The sequence below is a fragment of the Vespa crabro genome, chromosome 9 (assembly GCF_910589235.1).
Source record: "Vespa crabro chromosome 9, iyVesCrab1.2, whole genome shotgun sequence".
NCBI lineage: Eukaryota > Metazoa > Arthropoda > Insecta > Hymenoptera > Vespidae > Vespa > Vespa crabro.
This window is the reverse complement of record NC_060963.1, coordinates 1565805-1589000: the sequence shown is the minus strand read 5'-3', so window position 1 is coordinate 1589000 and position 23196 is coordinate 1565805. Positions and strand designations below refer to the sequence as shown.

Here is a 23196-nt window from a genome sequence, read left to right as displayed (position 1 = left end):
ATATTGAAATAAAATGTTTTCATTGATCGTAGAATAAAATTCTCTCTTTTTCTTTTCTTTCTTTGTTTGTGAAATTCTTGCTCCAAAAAAAAAAAAAAAGAAAAAAAAAAGGAAAAATGAAAAAGAGAAAGAGGAAAAATTACATCGATAAATATTAATTCGTTAAAGGAAACAACCATTCTGACACGAATAATAATCAATTTTTAATCGATCTCGAATCTTTTATTTTCGAATTATTCAGCCACTTGCGGAATCTCATAAGTTATAACCTACTTAACGAAAGGAGTAACTTATTATAAGAGAAACGATTAGAGAAAAGTAAAATCAAATATACACGTAGATCGTGAAAAGCGCGTATCAACGTGACCCTTCACCTCCTCCTCCTCCACCACCTCTCTATTCCCCGTCAACTCTTCGCCAATGTCAAATAGCATAAACGAGAAACGTCAATAAACCAATAGAGACAATTTCCGATCGATTCTTTTCCAAGAATACATTAAAAGAATACGTCACGCAAATAAACAAGATAATATTTTTTAGCTATGCGCATCGACATAGATATTCTGATCGTAGAGTTTGACGTTGCCATAGATTATTTGTTAAATGAACTTAGATGTTCCAATTTCCATCGATCGATCGAAGGTCAATGCGTTAGGTATACAAAGTGTTACAACAGTGCCGATTAATCATATCGATCATGAAATCATCAAAGAAGACCGAAAGTTTGATTGACGATGATGAGTTAAAACGATCAATTCAATTATTATATCATAGAGATTGGCACATATCATAAAAAAGAAAGGGAAAAAGAGAAAAAAAAAAAAAAGAAATAATAATTAGAAAAGAAAGAAAGAAGAAAGAAAAAGGAAAAAAAATCCCCAATGAAAGTCTTCTAATTTGAAAAATGTAACAACGTGTCGCATCAAGCTCGTTGAAGATAAGGGACATTGAGAGACGACGTTTCTGTTTCTAGCGAATTCCACGAGCGTTTCGTGGAAATTTGCTAATTATAGAAACGAATAAGTAGAGAGAGAGAGAGAGAGAGAGAGAGAGAGAAAGAGAAAATGAGGGAGGTAGGCTTTGGTCGACGAGTCGAGAGCATCGAGCCGACGTAGAAAAGGCGAGCACTCGCTTGGACTTGAACCAATCCTGACCTTCCCTGCTGCGTCGTGTCGACCTAGAAAATTGCGTGCGCCGTATCCGTCGACCTATCCGTCGTACCGTGACGGACACGAGCCATATACAGGGTGTTCCGTTAATATATACTGTCAAATTTTAATCTGAGAAATCCTTTTTCTTTTCCACCTAAGACACAGACACACACATATATATATATATATATATATATATATATATATATATATATATCTATGCGTATATATGTATGTGCGATATGTGCGTATACGTATTATATTAATATCATATCTTTATATGGGATTGTGCTTATTGTCATAATCGATAAAACGAATAGAAAAGAGAAAAGGAAAGGAAATAGTAAATAATAAGGAACTCGTTTAACGTTCTATCAAGAAAAAAAAAAAAAAAAAAAAAAAAGAAAAAAAAAAGAAGAAGAAAACGCAAAGTTTTTCGTATAAATGAATATTTATAGAAAAACGTCTCACTTTTCTTCGTGATAAGACGAAGGAATTTATTCGGTGACTATTAAATTGTCGAATGGATCGATCCTTGTACCCTCCTCTTTTGAATATTCATCAAATAGATTGCCCTACTCCAATATCATCCCCTTCAACGTTTTGTTAATACGTCATTTAACATTTTCAAATGGCCTGTAACTGGGAAGAGTTCAGTCAGGCCTACGTTTCTATTTAACAAAAAAAAAAAAAAAAAAAAAAAGGAAAGAAAAAGAAAAAAAAAGAAAAATAAAAACATACAAAAAGAGAAACGGCGTAATAGAATTGTTATAAATAAAAGGTATATCGATATCTCGATCGCTTTATCAATCGACAAAATTTGCAACGTCTATTTCAATTAACGACAGTCGTCTAGTTTGTTCTAGGAAACATACGAAATGTATGTACGTCGTCAAATGTCACGTTAATTCGAATTGATTAGAATATTCTGCCTCCTGGTCTCCGCGTTCTCTTAATCCAGGTCAGCCAACCACCGCGCGAAATACGAAATAGGTATGTATGTATGTATGTATGCATCTATGTATGCATGTACGTACGTATGTATGTATGTATATATGTATATATGTATGTATAATATGTATGTATAATACTTGTCAGTCACGATGCAAAGCACTCGTTTGACAATCAAATTTCCTTCGTAGGTTAGTGCGATATCCCTTTTGTTCTTCCCAACGATGACCGATTTCTATAAGCAAACGTGATACGATTATCAATCTATCGGCAATGTTAAAATTACAAACAATCGAACGAGGTAAACGACAAGTTTCGATTATTAAAATCTTATATGACTTTAGATAAAATTATGAATCCTTATAATAAATATCTATATATTTATAATAAATATTATTTGTCGAATTAAAAAAAAAAAAATAAATAAATAAATAAATAAATAAAAGAAAAACAGAAAAGGAAAAATAATAATAATAATAATAATAATAATAATAAAAATTAATAAGAAAAAAAAGAAAAAAATACATATACTTTCCTTTCTACTTGAGTGAACTCAAAAACGAGAACGCGAACTTACACATATAAAAGAAATGTTGATTCGTTCGGTAAGGTCATGGTCGCGGGCAACTTCGCGAATTTCAACCATCTTACTCATTGACTTCTGTTACTTTGCGGTGCTATCTGAGTTAGTTAGTTAGAGAGAGAAAGAGAGAGAGAGAGAGAGAGAGAGAGACGACGCAACGAGCGGTGCGCTCGGCATTCGGAGTGCCACTCCATTCCAACCCAATTCTTTTCCTACGAACTATGAAGTCAAATCGTCGACGATCCTTCGTATCGTACATTTCCAACGATCGCCTTTTTCATTCAAAATAATAAATTCAATTTTCATTTTATTTATGTATACATAATATAATAGAAGTGTAAAAAAAAACTCAAATAGATTGACACAATGAAAGATTGTTCCTTATCCTCGAATAGAAACAACAATGATTCTAAAATTATGATTATTTCTTATTCCTTAGTTTTTATTTTTCATATTTTATGTTTTTTTTTTTTTTAGGGAGAGAAAGAGAGAGAGAGAGAGAGAGAGAGAGAAATAAAATTAATTTCTTTTTTCCTTTGCAAAAAAATTAACGCACGCGTTAATGATCGTTTTAAGAGCCATCATTCTTCTTTCTTTTCTTTTTAATTTTAATGTTACTTTTTTTTTTTTTTCTAAATATATTTCAACTATAATTTTAATCTAACAATACATATAACTGGAGAAGTTTATTAACAGTTTGTAGAAAATTTGATAACACGTTAAATGAATTTTTCTAACTAAACGAAGAGAAGATTATATGATTTGCGTGTCAAAGCGAAAAAGGTAAAAGTTGAACGTCCGGATTAAGCTTTATTTCAACAGAATATATATATATATATATATAGAGAGAGAGAGAGAGAGAAGATATAGATATCTATATTATCCAAACTCTTTCTCTTTCCCTCTCTTTAAGCCGCTTAACAAAAGCGATTATCGTGAAAGCTAATTAACAGATATCGATCAAGAATCAAACGTGGTATTGCGTCCATCCATTGTATCAAACAACTAATCCGAAAAACAAATTATTTAAATCAGAAATTCATACTGGATTAGACTTTGACGAAATTAATAATGTCGAAATAAAAGAAAAAGAAATAGAGAGAAAGAGATAAAAAATGGAGAGACAGAGACAGAAACAGAGACAGAGACAGAGAGAGAGAGAGAGAGAGAGAGAGAGAAGGAGAGAAAAGAAGGGAGAAAGAGAGAATGAAAAACAAAAAAAAAGAAAAAGTAAAAAGAATGAAAAGGATAAATCGAGCTTTTCGATTTTAAGAGGATAGGAAAAGAGCAAGATGGTAGGTGTGGGTGATTGGGGGCGATCGATGAACCCCCGAGAAAAGGCAGGGGTTTGCGTCGTGGGTGGGGCAGACTAAGAAGAGAGAGAGAGAGAGAGAGAGAGAGAGAGAGAGAGAGAGGGCGTAGGTAGGAGGGCTGGAAGGCTGCAGAGAAAGAGAGAGAGAGAGAGAGAAAGAGAGAGGATAGAAGGGGCCAGGAGGTCACCTGCTTCTCTTTCTTCCTTTCTTTTTGTTCTCTTTTTCTTTTTTCTTTTTTTCTTTTGCTTTAACATCCTTAAAAAAACGATGTGACGACGCCGACGACGACGACGATAATGAGAATGTTGATGATGATGACATTGATGATGATGATGATGATGATGATGATGATGATGATAGTTCTTCGAAAAAATTTGTGCTTCGATCGGATACTCCATCCATTTTCGATGCCTTTAATCCCAATTGAATCAATCAAGATTGAAAAGCAACGGTGGTGGTCCAACGCTGACCGATAAACGTTTATTGCCTGAACGGTGGTCACGTTAATGTGTGGCTCGTTGCTTCATCAAACGCGCCGTGTAATTCAAAAGCTTTTTCGTCTCTCTCTCTCTCTCTCTCTCTCTCTCTCTTCCTCTGTGCTCTTTGAATTGACAGCATGCAATAAACGAGAGAGAGAGAGAGAGAGAGAGAGAGAGAGAGAGAGAGAGAGAGAGAGAGAGAAATTTGACACTATAGGCATTTAAGTATATATATATATATATATATATATATATATACATTTATTTATTTATCTTTTTTTTTTGGTTTTAAACGAAGCAAAAAGTGCGATTCTTTTTTCCTTTCGTATTCAATGAAATATTATTTTTTGATTGCCGATGATTAAGCATGAGAGGTCAAGTACGAGTGCGAGACGTCTCGTGGAACGATTAAAAAAGGACGTAAGTAGAATCGTCGGCTAGAATCGCAATCGATAGAGCCAAACTACGGAGTCCGAATTGAAGGAGTACGTGAACGTATCAAAGTGACAATCGACCTTTGCTAACGGACCAACCGACCCCCCTCCCCTTCCTCCGCCCTCCTCCGCCATATTATTATGGCATATATGTGTATATACGTACGTCCTTCTTTGGATGTCATATTACTTATTGATATCAACAATGGAATTTTATGCGAACGATATGCCGCCACGTCGTTTCGAGGGAAGATCGACTGTCGGCGACTTCTTAAATGAAAGTATATATATATATATATATATATATATATATATATATATATATATATTAGTCGATTTTATTTGGTGGTAGATATAATAGAAGCCCACAAATCGCGTGGCAAATCATATCGTCGATCATATATTGGTTAACACCTAGAAGTCTCTCGGTCAAATTCCTCGCTCGTGATGTCACCGTTCGTATTGGCCATTTCGTACACACCGTGTGAACCAACGAAATTGTCGTGCGACCACTCTCGTGTCGCGTTAGATCGACTGTCGCCCCGTTACTATCCATAATCCCATAGACGCGGAGAGAGCACACACATCGGGGAAGGGGCGGTTGAGGATAGGAGCGGGAAAGAAGAGTAAAAAACAAAGACAAAAAAATTCCTATCCCAAAACGTAACCATCAAATGCAAATTTTTTCTCCTTTCTATTTCCTTTCTCTGTTCTTTTTTCTTCATTCGTTAATCAGGAACGATCAAGGACAACGAAAAAATTCGATCGATCTATTCGCCAAATAGAAGACGGGGTTGATTCGCCGTACAATCCTCTCAACCGTTTCATCCCTCTTACGTCCCTTAGAAAGAAGCATCGTAACAACCTCGTTCTCCTTAAGACCGTGTCACACGCCGTGAAACGTGATATATCTCGTCTGATTCAAGGAGGATCAAAGGCGATTTGTAAGCTCCGTCGATCGAAGTCAACGCCCTGCTACGGTACGGCCTGTGTTTCTCGTTTACGTTATGCAACCCTTGTCGCGGCCGACAAAACCGCACGTTGGTCACCCTCTCTCTCTCTCTCTCTCTCTCTCTCTCTCTCTCTCTCTCTCTCTCTCTCTCTCTTACTCTGTGGAGCTTAGCAACCTATCGATATAGTATACCTATTCGGAATCGTGTCCTAACGGAATCGTACGAGAATCCCATCGATACCGATAGCTAGCGATCTCAGGATATTACGATGTTATAGATTTGTGAGATTTCAAAGGAGAAAGAGGAGGAATAAGAGGAAAACGAACACGGATCTTAATTCGAATAGATAAGGCTCGGATCGATCGAATAAATGACATTTATTTTTCAATGAATGTGCATCTGTCAATGAGAGGAAAAAGACAAAAGAGAGAGAGACAGAAAGAGAGAGAGAGAGAGAGAGAAAAGAAAATTATTCTTATTGAAAGATCAAAAAAAATGTATCCTTCTGTTTCTCTTCTTCCTTTTTTATTTTCTTTCTTAACAATAAAATAAAATATCGATCAGTCAGCCTAGGTTAGGATGATTGTTACGAAAGAAAAGTAAAGTAAAGGAAGAAGTCAAAGGAATAGGAGAGAGAAAAAAGAAAAGAAGAAGAAGAAAAAAAAAATGAGAGAGATCGGAATTAAAGTTTGATCCACGACGGAGTACCACTCAAAAAGTTAGGTCGACAAAAGGTGGTAAGAAATGAGCACTATCACACAAAGTCAACGCCCTGCCCGCTCGATGCTCTCTCTCTCTCTCTTTCTGCATTATGCAACCCTCCCGAGTGAGGCGCCCTCCTCCGCTCGGAGACACAAGAGACCAAGAAGGAGGAATACGACTACTATACACCACACGTTTGCTACCTTTAACATGCCACAAATACAGTGAGAAAGTTAACGTCATCGTCGTTATCACAAAACAATGTTCAAGGAACGTCACGATCTCTATTTGCTCACTTACGTACTAACCCTCCTCTCACCAACATTTTTATCCTATAACTTAGCCTTCTGTATTAGTATTACTCGACGATTCTCGACGAGTCCGATTCCACGAACGTCCGCATTAACGTTTTCATCTAAGGAAATGAAAATGCTATCAATGGAAACAACAGAGAAGGTACTGTGTATAAGAGAAAGAAAGAGTGAGAGAGAGAGAGAGAGAGAGAGAAAGAAGCTTTGAAGAATTAACATTAGCTATTACGTCGAATGGCAATCACGAAATTGAGATGATATCTCTAATCTATCAGTCTAGAGCATAACTTGACTAATCGCTCCTAACCTATTCTCTATTATATTTTCCAATCTGTTTTCTTTCTTTCTTTCTTTCTTTCTTCTTCTTATCTCTCATATATGTATAATACATACGACCTTCCCTCCCACGTCCCCATTTATAAATTTATTAGGATCTTCTAATAAATTCTTACGAATCGCATACAAATTCATATAACATTATTAGAAAGATAATTGATTAACAAATATTATTGATCAAAGATATATATATATATATATATATATATATATATAATAATTAAAAAATACGTTTATACAAATCCGATCTATGGAAGAAACAAGAATTACTACGATAAATGTCGTCCTCGCTTGATATATCCTTTAAAGCAGATATATCCAATTACGTTTAACAAATAATTTGATCCTTTTCATAGTATAGTTTACGTAATATTACAGTTGGCCTGTAACGAAGTTTACTACTATAACACGTCGAACGAGAATGTAGAAAATACCGAACGCTGAGCGAGCAGCACATGCTCGAAGCACCAGCCGTGACGGCAGCTGCTTTAGTTAGTCCAAAGCCACGCGATCGCCATCGTGTTTCCTCGTTTTTCGTCCTATCTTCTTTTTCTTTCGTCTTTTTCTTCTTTTTTTTTATTTTTTTCTTTTCCTTTCCCTTTTTTTTTCTTTCTTTTTCTTTTGATTGTTTAAAGTAACCTACGATAGATCTACCACATTGGCACATTTTAATCGCAGGTGGCCTTGTTTATACGAGAAAGAGAGAAAGAGAGAAAGAGAGAGAGAGAGAGAGAGAGAGAGAGAGAGAGAGAGAGAGAGAGAGGGAGAATTATCTTTATCAATAATTTGTAAACGAATTCGTATTGACTTCTTGTTTCTTTCATTCTTAAAAAAAAAAAAAAAAAAAAAAAAATATCCCCGTCATTACGTTAAATAAATAAAAAATATTCCTCAATTAGAATCATTTGGTTAATACCAATTAATAGTAAGCCAATTTGCTATTTCATCACCATTATAATGAACGATATTAATTTATTCGAATGTTCACGTAACAATGGTGCTCGTTGTTATCTATAGTGAAATGTCTCTCTCTCCTTCTCTCTCTTTCTCTCATCGCGTTTAGCTTCAAGCGAGAAAATTAATACGATTAGAGTAGCAAATTGCCGGCAATATCCATTTGACGAATGAAAATACGATCGACGATTGTATGTAGATATATGTATGTATGTATGTATGTATGTATGTATGTATGTATGTACGTATGTATTATGTACGTTGTGGTCTACGGTTGAATGCTAAACGAGTTTTACGGAACGATTACGACGTTATCGCTTTATCGAGCGAATTAATGCGATTCTAAAAAAAAAAAAAAAAAAAGAAAAAAAAATGAAAGACAAAAAGAAACGAGAGAGAGAGAGAGAGAGAGAGAAAGAAAATATATGTATAAAAAGGCTGCGCTCCCTGAGCAATGCTATTTTAACGTCGAGAAACGTGAAAGAAAAATTCGATTCCACTTGATCGTGCCACGCGTCGCAGAAGGAGCGTAGGTCGTTTTAACCGATTTAGGTCATCGTCATCGAATGACCTAGAGCACCGAAGGGGGAAATCCAGAAGTGGTTCTCGAAGAGAGTAAAGATAGAGAATGAATGAATGGATCCCGAGGAAAACTGATCCATTTTTTTCTTTTTTCCTTTTTTCTTTTTTTTATTCTTTCTTCTTCTTCTGCTTCTTCTTCTTCTTCTTCTTCTTCCTTTTTCAATTCTATATACCTACGTATGCATGTAAGAATGACAGGTAGAACGATCTTTCTTTTTCTTTTCTATTCTTTTCAAATCGAATATATCATCCAAGTTCTTCTACAATTAAACACATACGTACGCGTATATTGTATATATATATATATATATATATATGTGTGTGTGTGTGTAAAGATAAGGAAAGTCTCTCGTTTCAAAAACTACACTTTCATGAATGAGAGGATATAAATAAAAAAGACAATTGTAAATTTGATTGCTCGACAAAAATCAATGACATCGGATGATCGTTATCGTGCGTTTCTCTTTACGACATTCGCGCAAGTATAAATGCTGAAATTCCAATAAAAATTGTCTAAGGTAAATCTTTATCGCCGGAGTTTGAGTTCGTCGATGTAATTGGATCGAGGTGGTGTGACGCGTATGACAAAAAGAAAAAAAAAAAAAAAAAAAAAAGAAAATACGAGATGAAATTCCGCACGATGAAGATACGACGAACGAAAGGACAGACGAATGGAAGGAAGGAAGGAAGAAAAAAAGAAGGAAAGGTCTCAACGATTTCGATGTAATAATATATAATACGTATAGTATTACGATACATGCCTATGTCATCATATATATATGTATGTATATATATGTATGTATATGTATGTATGTATGTATGTATTTTATGTACGTATGCATGATAATACAATAACGTCAATCGTCGTTTTTGTTTTAACACGAGACATCATAAAGATCACAGAAAAGAAATCCACCCTCTTTCTTCTTCTCCCTTTATCCACCCTCCCCCCGCCGTATCACCGCTACTCCTTCACCGTCACTCTTACCTCCACCTCTTTCCACCCACCTCTCACCTTTTTGTTTTTTCTTTCTCCTTCTTTTTTTTTCCCTCTTACCAAACGAAACGCGAATATTTGCCGAACGTGACGACCAAGAGGAATCGAAGATATCGCATTTTATCTTCCTCCGGATGAGATAGAATGGGATTGAATGAGATGGGGTGTTACGGGAACGATACGTCTTTTTCGAGAATAACAATTCGTTCTAAAGTAACTAAAGTAACTCGGTAAATAAAATTCGCCGATGTAAATGCACCACCTCGAAACCCTTCAACGGGATAAATATTGTAATCGTCAAATCTTTATCGAGATTCCGATTATATCATTCGTCGAAGATACGAACCATGTATACATGTATATAATATATAATATATATTCTGTATAATAAATATATATATATATATATATATATATATATGTACGAGAGATGTGTGGTACGAAAAAAAAAGCTAATATCTGACAATAAAAAAACAAAAGAACAAAAAGTAGAAGAAGAAGAAGAAGAAGGAAAAGAAATATGAAGACTTATATAAATGGTTTGTGAAAATAATTGGAAAAATTTTTTTCCTCTTGATAATCTTGCATAGAAAAAAAAAGAAAAAAGAAAAATTCGATCGAAATATCGAAAATAACGAAGTATCAAAAGTAAATCGTTGGATAAATTATATTTACAGGATGACGACGAATTTTTCCCTTTCTTTTTTTTTTTTCTTTTTTTTTCTTTCTTTCGATGACAATAAGAACGCGACCGAAGGGTGGGGAATAAAGAATGAGAGAGAGAGAGAGAGAGAGAGAGAGAGAGAGTGATAAAGGGAGGAAAGATAGAGAGAGATGAAAAAGGGAAAGAAGCAAAAGGGCCAGGAAAAGTTCTGGAATCATGCCGTGGGAAGCGTGTGTGCGGCTTCTCTATGGTTGTTGTTCGCCTTGGTAAAGTGCATGCGTGTGCGTGAGTTAAGGGTATATACACCTAAGGGGGACGAAAGAGGGTGGAAGAGTAGCACGTCATGCCAACCCCAAAAACCTCGAAACCCCTGGGACAGTGCCGTCTCATCCGAGTACACTTACGGGAAACGCAATTTAGTCACGTAATGCTCCTGCTCGGCTCGAGTTCTCTTCACCGTGTTACTTCTTTCATACGCCTCTCTCTCTCTCTCTCTCTCTCTCTCTTCCTTTATAACAAATAAGAGAGCTTGTTCTCTTTTTCTTTTTCTTCTTTTTCTTCTTTTATACTTACTCTTCCTTCTCTATTACTCAACGTCGTTGTATTATAATATTTAAAGGTTGAATAAAAGATAGTCAAAAAAATATTCAATTTATAACGATCGAATTATTATTTGATATTAAAGAGAGAGAGAGAGAGAGAGAGAGAGAGAAAGATGAATTTTAAAGGTTAAAAAAATATTCCAACTTGGAACTCCGAGAGAATCGAGTAAAACCTACGGATATATATATATATATATATATATATATATATATATATATATATATATATATATATAAAGTGTGGATCACACCCAACGTGTTCGTAGTAAACGTGCACGGTCGCTTCGTTTACGAGCACGTCGTCTAGGATAACTCCGTCGAGAGATAAAGAAGAAACGTCGCGTTTAAGTCGGAGGAAACAATTTTTATTTCTCTCTCCCTCTCTCTCTCTCTCTCTCTCTACTTGTACGATAAAAAGAAGAACGTATATCGATGAGAGGAAGATAAAAAAGAATAAGATCAAGAAAGAAAAAAAAAAATAAAAAAAAAAATCAAATAAAATAAAATAAAAGAATAAAAAATAAAAATAAATGAAAAAAAGGAAAAAAAAAAAAAAAGAAAAGAAAAAGAAAATTACAAATGTCAAAGAGTAGGTTAGACATCGTAATGTGCTCGTAACGATTTGTTCTTCCTTCTTCTCCTTCTTCTTCTTCTTCTTCTATTCTCTCTATCTCTATCTCTACCTCTATCATTCTTTCTACCTCTATCTTTCTTTCTCCCTCTCTCTCTCTCCCCCCTCTCTCTCTCTCTCTCTTTCTTTCTTCTTCTTTTCGAAAAGCTCGCACCCTCCCCAGAAATAGTTCGCTATAGCTCAATTACCAGCGGACACTTAGCTATTTTTACGCACTTATATGCGCGTACACTGGCGCCAAAGATAATCCATCTATTCGGCTTCGGTTAAAATTGGAACGTGAAACGTTACTTTGAACGTTCGTGAGTCACTCGGACGTTCAGCGAGAGAGTTCGCGTCTTCTCCTTCTATCTCAATCTCTCTCTCTCTCTCTCTCTCTCTCTCTCTCTCTCTCTCTCTCTTTATCTGTTGAACAATTGCAATCTCAAGGAAACCCTTTGTAATCTTTCTCCATGAGAAACGGGCAAGAAACGGGCGAGAAACGGGCAAGAAACGGGCAAGAAACGAGCGAGAAACGTACGACGATTCTTTGAGTATACTAATTATTATGACCCTCATAAGGAGATTATTATTCCTCTCGCTTCGTTATAGTAATCGTCGTTTAAATTTAAACCTCTTTGAGGGTCTAACAAATCTTCTCTCTCTCTCTCTCTCTCTCTCTCTCTCTCTCTCTCTCTCTCTCTCTCTCTCTGTCTCTGTCTCTGTCTCTCTTATTAGTCCCTACAAATTTTTTTTTCATCTACGAACATTTCATGTCGCAATCAAACAAATTATTTTCTTCGAATAATTAATTACAAGAAAAAGAAAAAAAAATTAATTCCATGGAAAAAATTATGATTGAAATTAATAAATACGCATTGACTTTGCGCATAAATATTTCTAATATATACAATACATATATATATATATATATATATATATAGGTATATCAGGATAAAATCGAAATATACTTGCGTTGTACTATGTGAAGAAGGAACGAAAGAAGGAAGAAGGAGATATAGAGGGTGAAGAAAAAGGGAAGGGTGGGAGGGAGAGAGGGAGGTAGGGGATGATAACGGAGTCTGACTCACCCTCGACCAAAGAGAATTACTGCCTACGAATTGTGTTCGGTCTTCCGATCACGAAAACTATATTTTTTCTACTATACTCGATGAATCTATCTACGTTTTAATCTCTATCTCTATCTCTATCTATGGCCATCTCTCTCTCTTTCTCTCTTTTTTTCTTTTTCCTTTTTTTATTTCTTTTTTTTTTTTTTTTTTTTTTTTAATATAATTCGTAATCTAAAGTTTACTTGGATAAATTCAATTTATTCGACTGTCTAAGTGATGAACTTCAATAAACTTCAATTCCATCTTGACGTTGTACTACTCTCTCTCTCTCTCTCTCTCTCTCTCTCTCTCTCGCGCGAACGCGCGCGCTACTTTTCCGTGAATGATGTAATCGAAAAGATGGAAGAATATTTCCATCCAATGATGAAATATCTTATCCAAAAATGATTTTCACGTGTCGAAGGAAATGAGAAAGATTGGATGATAAGGAGGACGAAGGATTCGCGAGTATTCTCTTTGGGTTGGGATATTTTACATATTTTTAATTCGAGATAAAAAAAACATCGCTCTTGATCTCCCCCATCCCCTATCCCCACTTTTCTTGTTGGTATAAAAAAAGAAAAGGAAGAAAAGTGATCTAACGGATACGTTCGAGAAGACGTAGAAAAAAAAGAAAAAAAAAGAAAAAAGAAAAGAAAAAAAAGCCAATTGCACAATTAAAAGACCTCAATCGTTGATTTGATGTACGATTGTATGTATGATTGTCTGATGTATGATGATGTTGAACATGCGTCTTCGTTTAAACGACGAACGGCGACCTCGCGTCTTGAACGGAATTTAGTTTCCCTTTGAAAGTATCTAAATTTAAGAAGTGGCACCATCGTTTCCTTCGATACGATTTTTCCGTCGCGTGGCCCGTCTGTCTCCTCCTCGTAATTTTGAAAGAAAGAAAGAGAAAGAGAAAATGAAAGAGAGAGAGAGAGAGAGAGTAAGATAGAGAGACAAGAGAAACAAACGAACGAACGAACGAACGAATGAGAAGATCAAGAGCGAGAATGAGAATGAGAATGAGTATAAGAATCAGAGAAAGAAGGGAAGAGAGAGAGAGAGAGAGAGAGAGAGAGAGAAAAAAAAAAAGAGAGAGCATGCGAAAAAATATACTCTTGGCACTCGGCTTCGGCAAACGACGAGATAAATAGCGCGCGTGGGTGCGGCTCGATCGTGTCTACGGGCCACACGCCACGTTTCGACCGGATCCGAGTTACGGGGATCGCGAGAGGAAGCTGAGGAAGAAGAAGAAGGAGAAGAGATCTCTTACTCGATTATTAACTGCAACGACGACGTTTTAATGGCACATCACGCCATCGACTCGAGTGTTCTCCCTCACGTAAATCAGACGAAATTATTTTTTGATTTTCTTTGATCTCACTCTCTCTCTCTCTCTCTCTCTCTCTCTCTTTCTCTATCATCGACATCCTTGAAAAAAATCTCTCGCTATATTGCTTGTTCTTAACGACGCGAGATTATCAGTCACAAAAGATCCCTCGTATATTTTCTTTTTCTTTCGTTCTCCTTCATTTTCTTCTTCTTCTTCTTCTTCCTCTTATTCTTCTTCGTCCTTCTCTCTTATCACCCGTCCTATCTCTTTCGTGCTTTATCATTCGATAAAGCGATTAATCGATTTCGATCCATCTTCTGGCTCGAGAGAACGAAATATGCAAGTATACTTACAGATTCGCGGTCGTTAGGTTCGACCTTGGTGACGAGAGTAAGAGAGAAGGAAAACTCGGGCATAGAAAAAGAGAGACAGAGAGAGAGAGAGAGAGAGAGAGAGAGAGAGAGAGGCCAGAAACGAACTCACATTCGTACAGCCTCCTCTCTTTTTCTTCGTCCTTCGTCATTTGATTTTGACGCAATGCGTCACGTATCTCTCTCGCTGCACAACGTTTTCACACTTTCGTGACCTTGCCAGGAGAAGATCCTTCACGATATCAAGCGACGTTCTTCGTGAGTATATCTCTCAAAGAAACGATCTTAACGAGCTACTAGGTGAAAAAGTTCTATAGACACTCTTGAAAAAGATGAATTTCAAGTATCGTCGAATGTTAAGAAAGAAGGCTAATCGAGAATGAATGATCGAACTCTGTGCTTTTTTCTCAATCGTTCCTCGTAAACTCTCAAGAAGGACCACCCTCGATGAAAGAGAGAGTAAGAGAGGAATAAATATTATAGAGGAATCCTTTTCTCTCTTTTTCTCTCTCTTTCTCTCTCTCTCTCTCTCTCTCTCTCTCTCTCTCTATCAACTTTCGACGATACACGTGTCCACGTACATACTCGAGTGGACAAGTTGCAGGCGCCAAAGTGGCCAAGTTAATATACGACTCTGAGGATAACGAAGAAAAGTGCATTGCTTTTGAAATGTCAAAGAGATAGACGTACGTAGATAATTGTACTCGAAGATGATTGAACTTACCCGGTGAGACGGCGAGGGCGAGGAAGGCAGCGGCGGTAGCGACGAGGAATATCCTGACGGCATGTCCACCGTCGCGTCGTCTTCTGCCCGGTCTCCTTGCTGTGTGACAGCAGGAGGCAGCAGCTGGTCTTTTGGGCGAACGAAGTAACAGGACGTAAGCCGGCTCGTCCTCCGTGCTGTCCGAATTTGTGGTAGGACTCGGAAGGAGCCGATGACGATGCCGATGATGCTGATGATGATGATGATAATATTGTTGAGGACGACGATGATGTTGGTGTTGGTGCTGTTGATGGTGATCGTAATGGTGGTGGTGGTGGTGGTCGCGTTGCCGCCGGTGGTGGTCGCTGGCACTGCAGCTGCTGCCGGTAGGGTCGATTACCGGGCCGTAATACATGGCCTGCAGGAGCGGCGACGACTGCCGTGCCACCGTGGGCTGCACTCGTCAGCGTATCCGCGTCGTCGGTGAGGGCGAGCGCGACTCGAGCGCACCTGCGACGACACCCTGCGACCTGGAGGACCCGCCGATGCGAGGCATCACCACGACGACTCGCGGCTTTGGCTCGGCCCGATACCACCCTTATCCTTACCCCTGCGACTACTCTCTCGCCTACTTCCGCCACCTCCTCCTCCTCCTCCACCACCTCCTCCTCCCCTCCGACTCCTCGACGAGACGACACCGCTCCGCTCGCGACACTTCACCATGCACCGTCACTTCGACCGATGGACCCTCCTCCTCTTCTTCTTCCTCTCTTTTTCCTCCTCCTCCTCCTCCTCTTACTGCCGCTGCGGATGACAAGGACGACGACCCTGCGATCGCCCTCCGCGCCACCTCCTACCTCACCGGCAGCCCGCGCGAGAAAACCGTTGACGGCACTCCCGAGAGGAGGGAAGAAACCCTCCAAACGAAATATCGCGCGCGTCGCAAAACCTTAGCGCCGAGAATGACGAACGACGATGCGCATCGGTACGCGTGTATGCGACGTTTAAGGGAAGCAAGACTTGCTGCTTGACTCAAACCCCCTACTATCGTCTCTTTCTCTTTTCCCTTTTCTACCACCGACTTTACCTCTTTCTCCTAATCTTCTATTCTATTGTCAACCTTCTCTCTCTCTCTCTCTCTCTCTCTCTCTCTCTCTCTCTCTCTCTCTCTCTCTCTCTCTCTATCTATGCTTCGATCTAATGCGCGTCCTAGAACCCACCCGGACACCAGCACCGTCCGCTAGGAAGTGCCGACGACCACGAGGTGGACGTCTCTGTGAGGCTCTACTGCCAAGAGCGGTGGTTATAGAGGCGGTGGTAGAGGCGGTAGTGGCGCCGGTGGCGACTGCGACTCGCGACGGCGGTGCTGCCAGTGGCTACGATGCTGATCGTGCTCGCTTGCTGCTGCTGCTGCTGATAGTGGTGGTGGTGGTGGTGGTTGTGCTGGCAGTGGTGGTAGTGGTGGTAGTAGTGGTGGTGCTGGCGGTGGTGGTGGTGCACCGGCGCATCGAGTACCTCTGGTATACGGTATTGCCTACTGTCCAATCAGTTCCGTGTCCTTTACACTAGATAAACTATCCAAAAGTACTCTATTTCTCTTTCCCTCTCTCACTCTCTTTCTCCCTCTCTTTCGCTCTATCTCTCTTTTATATATTTGCTAATATTGGCCTGTCCTCAACGTCTGTCTACTCTCTCTCTCTCTCTCTCTCTCTCTCTCTCTCTCTCTCTCTCTCTCTCTCTCTCTCTCTCTCTCTCTCTCTCTCCTGTCTCTCTTTCTCTCTCTTTTTTTCTTTCTATTATCCGTCACCACGAGCTCTAGCTCGTCTACTAGTCGCGACTCTCTCGCTCCACCGACTGGGGGTAACGCGCTTTTGCCCGCTGGCGTTATACGCGCCGACGGCGGCGTCGGCGTCGATGTCGTACACCGCCGACGCGACAGCCTGACGCTCTATGTTATTCCTCTTCTTCTTCTTCTTCTTCTGCTTCATCTTCGTCTTCTACTTCGCCTCCGGTTTCTTCTTTTTCTTCTTCGTATTCTTCTTCGTCAAGAACACGCGTTCCTACCTATTCGACTCTACGCATCAGTCATCATACATCTGTCTACGTAAATCGATGAAATAAGAGAGAGAAAAAAGAAAAAAAGAAAGAAAAACGAAGAAAAAGTCAAGCGCAATCTTAACCAACAAATCTCCCGTTAATGGCCCATGCCGGATATTCTTTATCGCCTTGAAAATGATGCGATCACTGCGGAAGTCTAGATCGACCTTCGCGACCTACAAAATTTTCGACCAAGTCCTTTTCTTACCCTTTTGGCAACCCAGACGTAACCCCGTTCCTCGATCGAACCACTTTACAAAATTTCCCTTCTTCCCTAACACTCCTTAACCGTACCGATTACTTTTCGTTTCAACCAAGAGGTGTCCTCGATTCTTTACTACTAATGGCGACTGTATTGCGTCAGGAGGTAAGCAGCCGCGTAGCTGGGGGTTTCGAAAGCACCTGGAAGACACTGGCCGACTGGAGTTACCTCGCCAGGTGGTTGCTACTTGTTGTTGTGGTTCTCGTCTACTCAACCTTTCTAATATCCCACTTCTCTTCTAGAATTTACTAGTTGTTTTTCTTTTTTCCTTTATAACGCGAAACCTACAAAGAATCTTTTTACGTAACCTAATTTAACGAGCCTAATAATTATCGTCTAATTTTTATCACAAAAAAAAAAAAAGAAAGAAAAGAAATCGACAGAAATATAATATAATACAAGGATTAAATTAAAAATTACTTTCGTTTACCTCGACGTCAATCTTAGGAATAATATCTTGACACTAATTGTCACGTGATCGTTCATACCTTAAACCGAGCAAGAAAACATAAGAAAAATATGTATATGGCATCTGTCTTTATGGGCCATTTACGATGCCCGTTAGTCTCCATTGGGAGGTGATACCATGGTCCCTAAGCGTAGACTTGAAAGGAATAAACGGTGGTTCGTCTTCTTCCGAAAAATAAGAGGGGAGCCTTTTTTGACCCGTAGAAAGGCCCTCCTCTTCGTTGTTGTGGCACGCGCCACTACTACGAACATGCCCCTTTTGCTCTCTTTTTCTCCCTCTCTCTCTCTCTCTCTCTCTCGCTTTCTCTCTCTCTGCTTCTATATACCTCTCTCCTCTTTTGTAAGCCAGATCCATAGGATAAGACTTTCTTCGTCGGATGGCCGGCTCGCGTGCGCCCTTACCTTTGCCACGACGAAATTTATTCCATCGGTCGGTCTGTTCGCTTCCCTGAGCGTGGGCTAAACGTTACATTGCTGGCGCAATGTTTCATGCGATTAGACGTTAGATTTAAGGAGAAACGTAACCCGATCGTCGAGCCAAGATCGAATAGAACAGGTTTTATATTTATATTTCACGAACGACACGCGATATATTTTTTAAAGAATATTAAATCGTTAAAAATTGTTATACACAAAGGTCAGATTAATCCTTTATTATTATGTAAACTAATAATTAGAAAAATGTAATTATTAATTATTAATTATTATTATTATTATCATCATCATTTTTATTATTATTTATATTATTACATCGAGTGAAAAAATACCCAATAGAAAAAAAAGAGAAAAGAAAAGAAAAAAAGAAAAAAAAAATGCAATCAATCTTCGAGTTTCTCGACGATAATTTTCAAAGATAAAAAAAAAAAAAAAAAAAAAAGAAAAAAAGAAAGAAAAGGAATTCTATTAACAAGTAGGTAATATTATTTTATCACAAAGATACATCGTATCTGTCACCGCCGTATGCACCCTCCCAATCCTCCCCACCCTCCCCCCAACCCCCAATCTTCATCCCCTTATTTCTCCGTACAAAAAGCAAGATTGAAATCGAACAGAAATGAATCACATCGTTCCTGAGAGGAGAAGCAAAGTAAGAAAAGGGAAATGCAAACAATATCCGATCCATGCCATCGGATCGGCGATCCTTTATACGACGATTCCGCAATACTCGCCAGGAGGGTGCTTTGATAGCGACCCTCAGGGGTATTTAGAGATCCTCGGATAAATGGCGTCCCGCGGTGCGCATGCTGCGTACCACGAATCGTAGTACGAAGCCGCCGATCCTTCGTAATACGTATGTATATATATATATATATATGTATATATATATGTATATATGTATATATGTATGTAATGTATGTATAACACAGATAGAAAAATTTCTACGGAAAGCAGATGAAAAAACTTTGATATCACCAATACGTAAGATCGTTCGATTATTTAATGAATTATCCAACCGATGAGTTTCCTCTTTCTTCTGTTCGTCCGATCGAAAATTTTTTAATATCTCTCCGTTGAGAAAGAATTTCAATAAAATTTTTAATTAGTATTGAATATGATAAGTTTTTATTAAATCATTCATTTATATACATACATACATACATATGTATGTATGCACAGATACATCATACATGTGTAAAAGAAATCATCTGAAAATGTCTTATCAAAAGCTATTGAGACTGATAACTCCCGAAAGAGAGAGAGAGAGAGAGAGAGAGAGAGAGAGAGAGAGAGAGAGAAATGTAACCACCGAGACAAAAGAAAATATCGAAAATCGCAGACATCGAGGAGTCTCGGGTAGGATAATCGGGGCGTGACAGTGAAAGGGTTACGATCGATATTTTCAACTTGCTTTCGAAGTACTCGTTAGATACTCTCTCTCTCTTTCTCTCTTTCTCTCTCTCTCTCTTTCTCTTTCTTTCTGTTAAGACAGCCCGTTAAGGACCGATCGATCGTAACGATAAAACTGCGAAGGGCTTGAGACTTTTAACTGAATTGCTCTGCGTTACCACAAATAAAAATAGAAAGATAAAGGAGTAGGGAAAAAATAAGAAAAATAAGAAAAATAAAAGGATAATGGAAAGATTAGTGTAAGGTTGATAACACAAGTGGGACACGACGAAGAAGGGGTTTAGGCCCCGTACGATGACAACGGCAAAACTCGAAACGACATCGTCGGACTTGGCTTCCGGCCATTTCCCAGCTATTGATCCATGAAGCGTTACGACGAAGCTGCCCTACGTGCAATTATAGGTGTATATCTTCTCTCTCTCACTCTCTCTCTCTCTCTTTCTCTATCTATCTATCTATCTATCTATCTATCTATCTATCTATCTATCTATTTATCTATCTATCTAGCTATCTATCTCTATCCATTTTTCTCTTTCTCTCTATCTCTCTCTCTATAATATCGTTCGCCTCTTGGACTTAAGGTTTGCTTATCGAGATGCAAGGACATCCCAGTTGCATAGATTAATCCTCAAGAATGCGTCCAAGTACCTAATCGATTATTTTTCCTTTCAATCGGTCGATCGATCTTATCGAGAAATCCTTTTGTCAAAATGATCATCGAAACTGATAACATAAGAGATAATCAATTTCGTATTGATTAATCTTTCGATATTCGTATTATGGATTGATCAATGACAATTTTTTTTAACTATGATTCACTATGATTCTATGATTAATATATGTATATATGTCGAATTAAAAACAAAAAAAAATACAAGTTCGTTCTAAGCAATAAACACACACACACACACACACGCGCGCGCGCACACACATACGTATGATTCACATTCAACGAAAATCTTTCTCTAATAAGTATAGTTTTTTCTTTTTTTTTTTTTTTTTTTTTTTTGTCAACAAAGGATTTACTTTCCATGAAAAGGAAGAAACTCTCACAGGCCAAAAAGAAATCGGTGTGAACGACTCCAGGTGCGTCGAGGAGAACGAGGGGGAGTAAGGGGTCCCCTAGCAATCGTCAACAAAACCCATGGGCAGTGACCAGTCAAACAATATACCGGCAAGAATCGACCCTAAACCAAACACGACGGTCGAAGGACTAATAATGCCGATGCAATAATGAAATTGCACGCGATACGTGGAATTTTTTCTATCTCTCTCTCTCTCTCTCTCCCCCTTCTTCTTTTCTATTCCTTATTCTATTTTGTTTTCCTTCTCTCTCTCTCTCTCTCTCTCTCTCTCTCTCTCTCTCTCTCTCTCTCTCTCTCTCTCTCTATCTCTCTCTATCTATCTATCTATCTATCTATCTTTCTCTGTCTGTTTTTTTCTTTTTTTATATTTTTTTTCTTTCCTCATTTCCTTCTCAGTATCTAATTGGATATCACGTCGAGATAAGAGATAAACATTTGTTTTCGACGAAAAAAGGGACCAGGATCGATAGAAATAATCGCAAAAGTGATTAGACCGTCTCGCGAACTTTCGACGAAAATGTTCAAACATTTTCTTTTTCTCTTTTTTCTTTTTTTTTTTTTTTCGCCCGAGTTCGACCCGTACGATTATTAATTCGAGACGTCAAACGTATATTTTATTATTATTATAATAATTATTATTATTATTGTTACTATAAATAATTCAGAAATCATTCCGTTTTATATTAATTCTAACAGTTTGAATTTTTAACGAGAAACGCATTAATTATGAATTTAAACATACGATTGTGTGTGTGTGTGTGTGTGCATATATATATATATATATATATATATACATACAAATGATCCAAGTATGGATATCTCGTTGGAATTGTATCTTCGAAGAAGAAAAAAAAAACAGAAAAAACAGGGAAAAAAAAATCGAAAACTGAAGAAACGAAAAAAGAAAAAAGAACAAAAATCAAAAAAAAAAAACAAAAAGAAATAGTATCGTTCAACTTTATCTCTTTCTTGAGGAGAATATATTGATCTGTTACCGTTTAGTGTGTCCGCCCTCTAAGTACGACACGACGGTGCGTTTCCACGTATTCGTACAATCGATAACCGGGAATTAGTCTGCCAAGCAGTCTCCTACGAATAAGTTTAATGCAGAACACACACTCGCGCGAATAAGCAAGCTTGAACTATATGGCCGCAGGTGCAATTGAATTAAATTATAATTTAGATACATCTATCTATATAAGTCTCTCTCTCTCTCTCTCACACACACACACACACACACACAAACACACATATACACACACTCACTCTCATTCTCACTCTGTCTCAATCTCATTTATTTCTCTATAAAAAAAAGAAAAAAAAAAAAATAAATAAATAAAAAAAAAAAAGAAAAAAATATCGCATTTAATTAATCACATTTTCCATTTCAAAAGAATATTATGAAAAGCATATTAATTGATTAATTTTTATCAACAAATAAGGATTAATGAGAAGAAAGAAAGAAAAAAAAAAAAAAGAAGGGAAGAAAAATTGAAAAAAAAAAAAATTAAAAAATAAAAAAACTATCAATGCTTTGAAGAAAGTGTTAAAACGTGTAAGAGACAAAGAGTGAAATGAAGAAGTTATAGGAAAAAAAAAAAATGGATATATACGTATAAACGAGGCCGCGAAGCTATTACAAGGGAAAGAAAGAGAGAAAGAGAAAGAGAGAGAATAAGAGAGTGAGTGAGTGAGTGAGAGAGAGATGGAAAGAGGATCACCGTAGTCGGTACAGAGGATCAATACGTCACAACTACGGTCACAAAGAGATATACACGTGTTTCTACATGCGGAAGAGAAACATAGTACGTAAGATACATACGTGTGTACTTACTTATGTAAGTAGAAAGGCTCTCTCACTATTGTTTTCTACTTTGGTCTCTCCCTGACCTTCCTCATTTGTTTATTATGCAAAAAAGCTACTTCCTATATACGAGAAAGAAAAAATATACACTATCCGTAGCTCCTAGATTTCCTATCCTTTAGTGATATATATATATATATATATATATATATATATATATATATATATCCTAAATTCAAAAAATTTGTGCAATTTCAATTTCTATTCGAATTATTTGATATATTGCAAGTGTAATAAAAATAATTTTCAATCTATTATCTCACTTTCCTTTGTTTGTTTTTTCTTTCGCCATAACTCATCGACGTTACAGCATAGCATTCCAAATATAAATAATATCAGATAATATCTAATATACAGATTAAAAAGAAAGTTATATATTAAGCTATAAACTTTCTTATTTTTTGTTGAAAAATATAAATATATGT

The 23196-nt window shown here is 37.5% G+C and overlaps 1 protein-coding gene across 4 annotated transcripts in view; it reads right to left on the bottom strand.

Annotated features, from left to right (window-relative positions):
* Positions 1-17889, bottom strand: part of LOC124426533 (protein kinase C-binding protein NELL1-like) — a 72417-nt gene extending 54528 nt beyond the window's left edge. For 2 of the 4 annotated variants that reach the window (XM_046968301.1, XM_046968302.1), the window contains exon 1: positions 15169-17885. In XM_046968301.1, coding sequence (XP_046824257.1) covers positions 15169-15562 — 394 coding nt within the window. In that variant the 5' untranslated portion in view covers positions 15563-17885. Of the gene's footprint in view, positions 1-15168 lie in introns of all 4 variants that reach the window. The other 2 variants (XM_046968298.1, XM_046968300.1) reach the window with 2 other exon arrangements.
* Positions 17890-23196: the final 5307 nt, after the last annotated feature.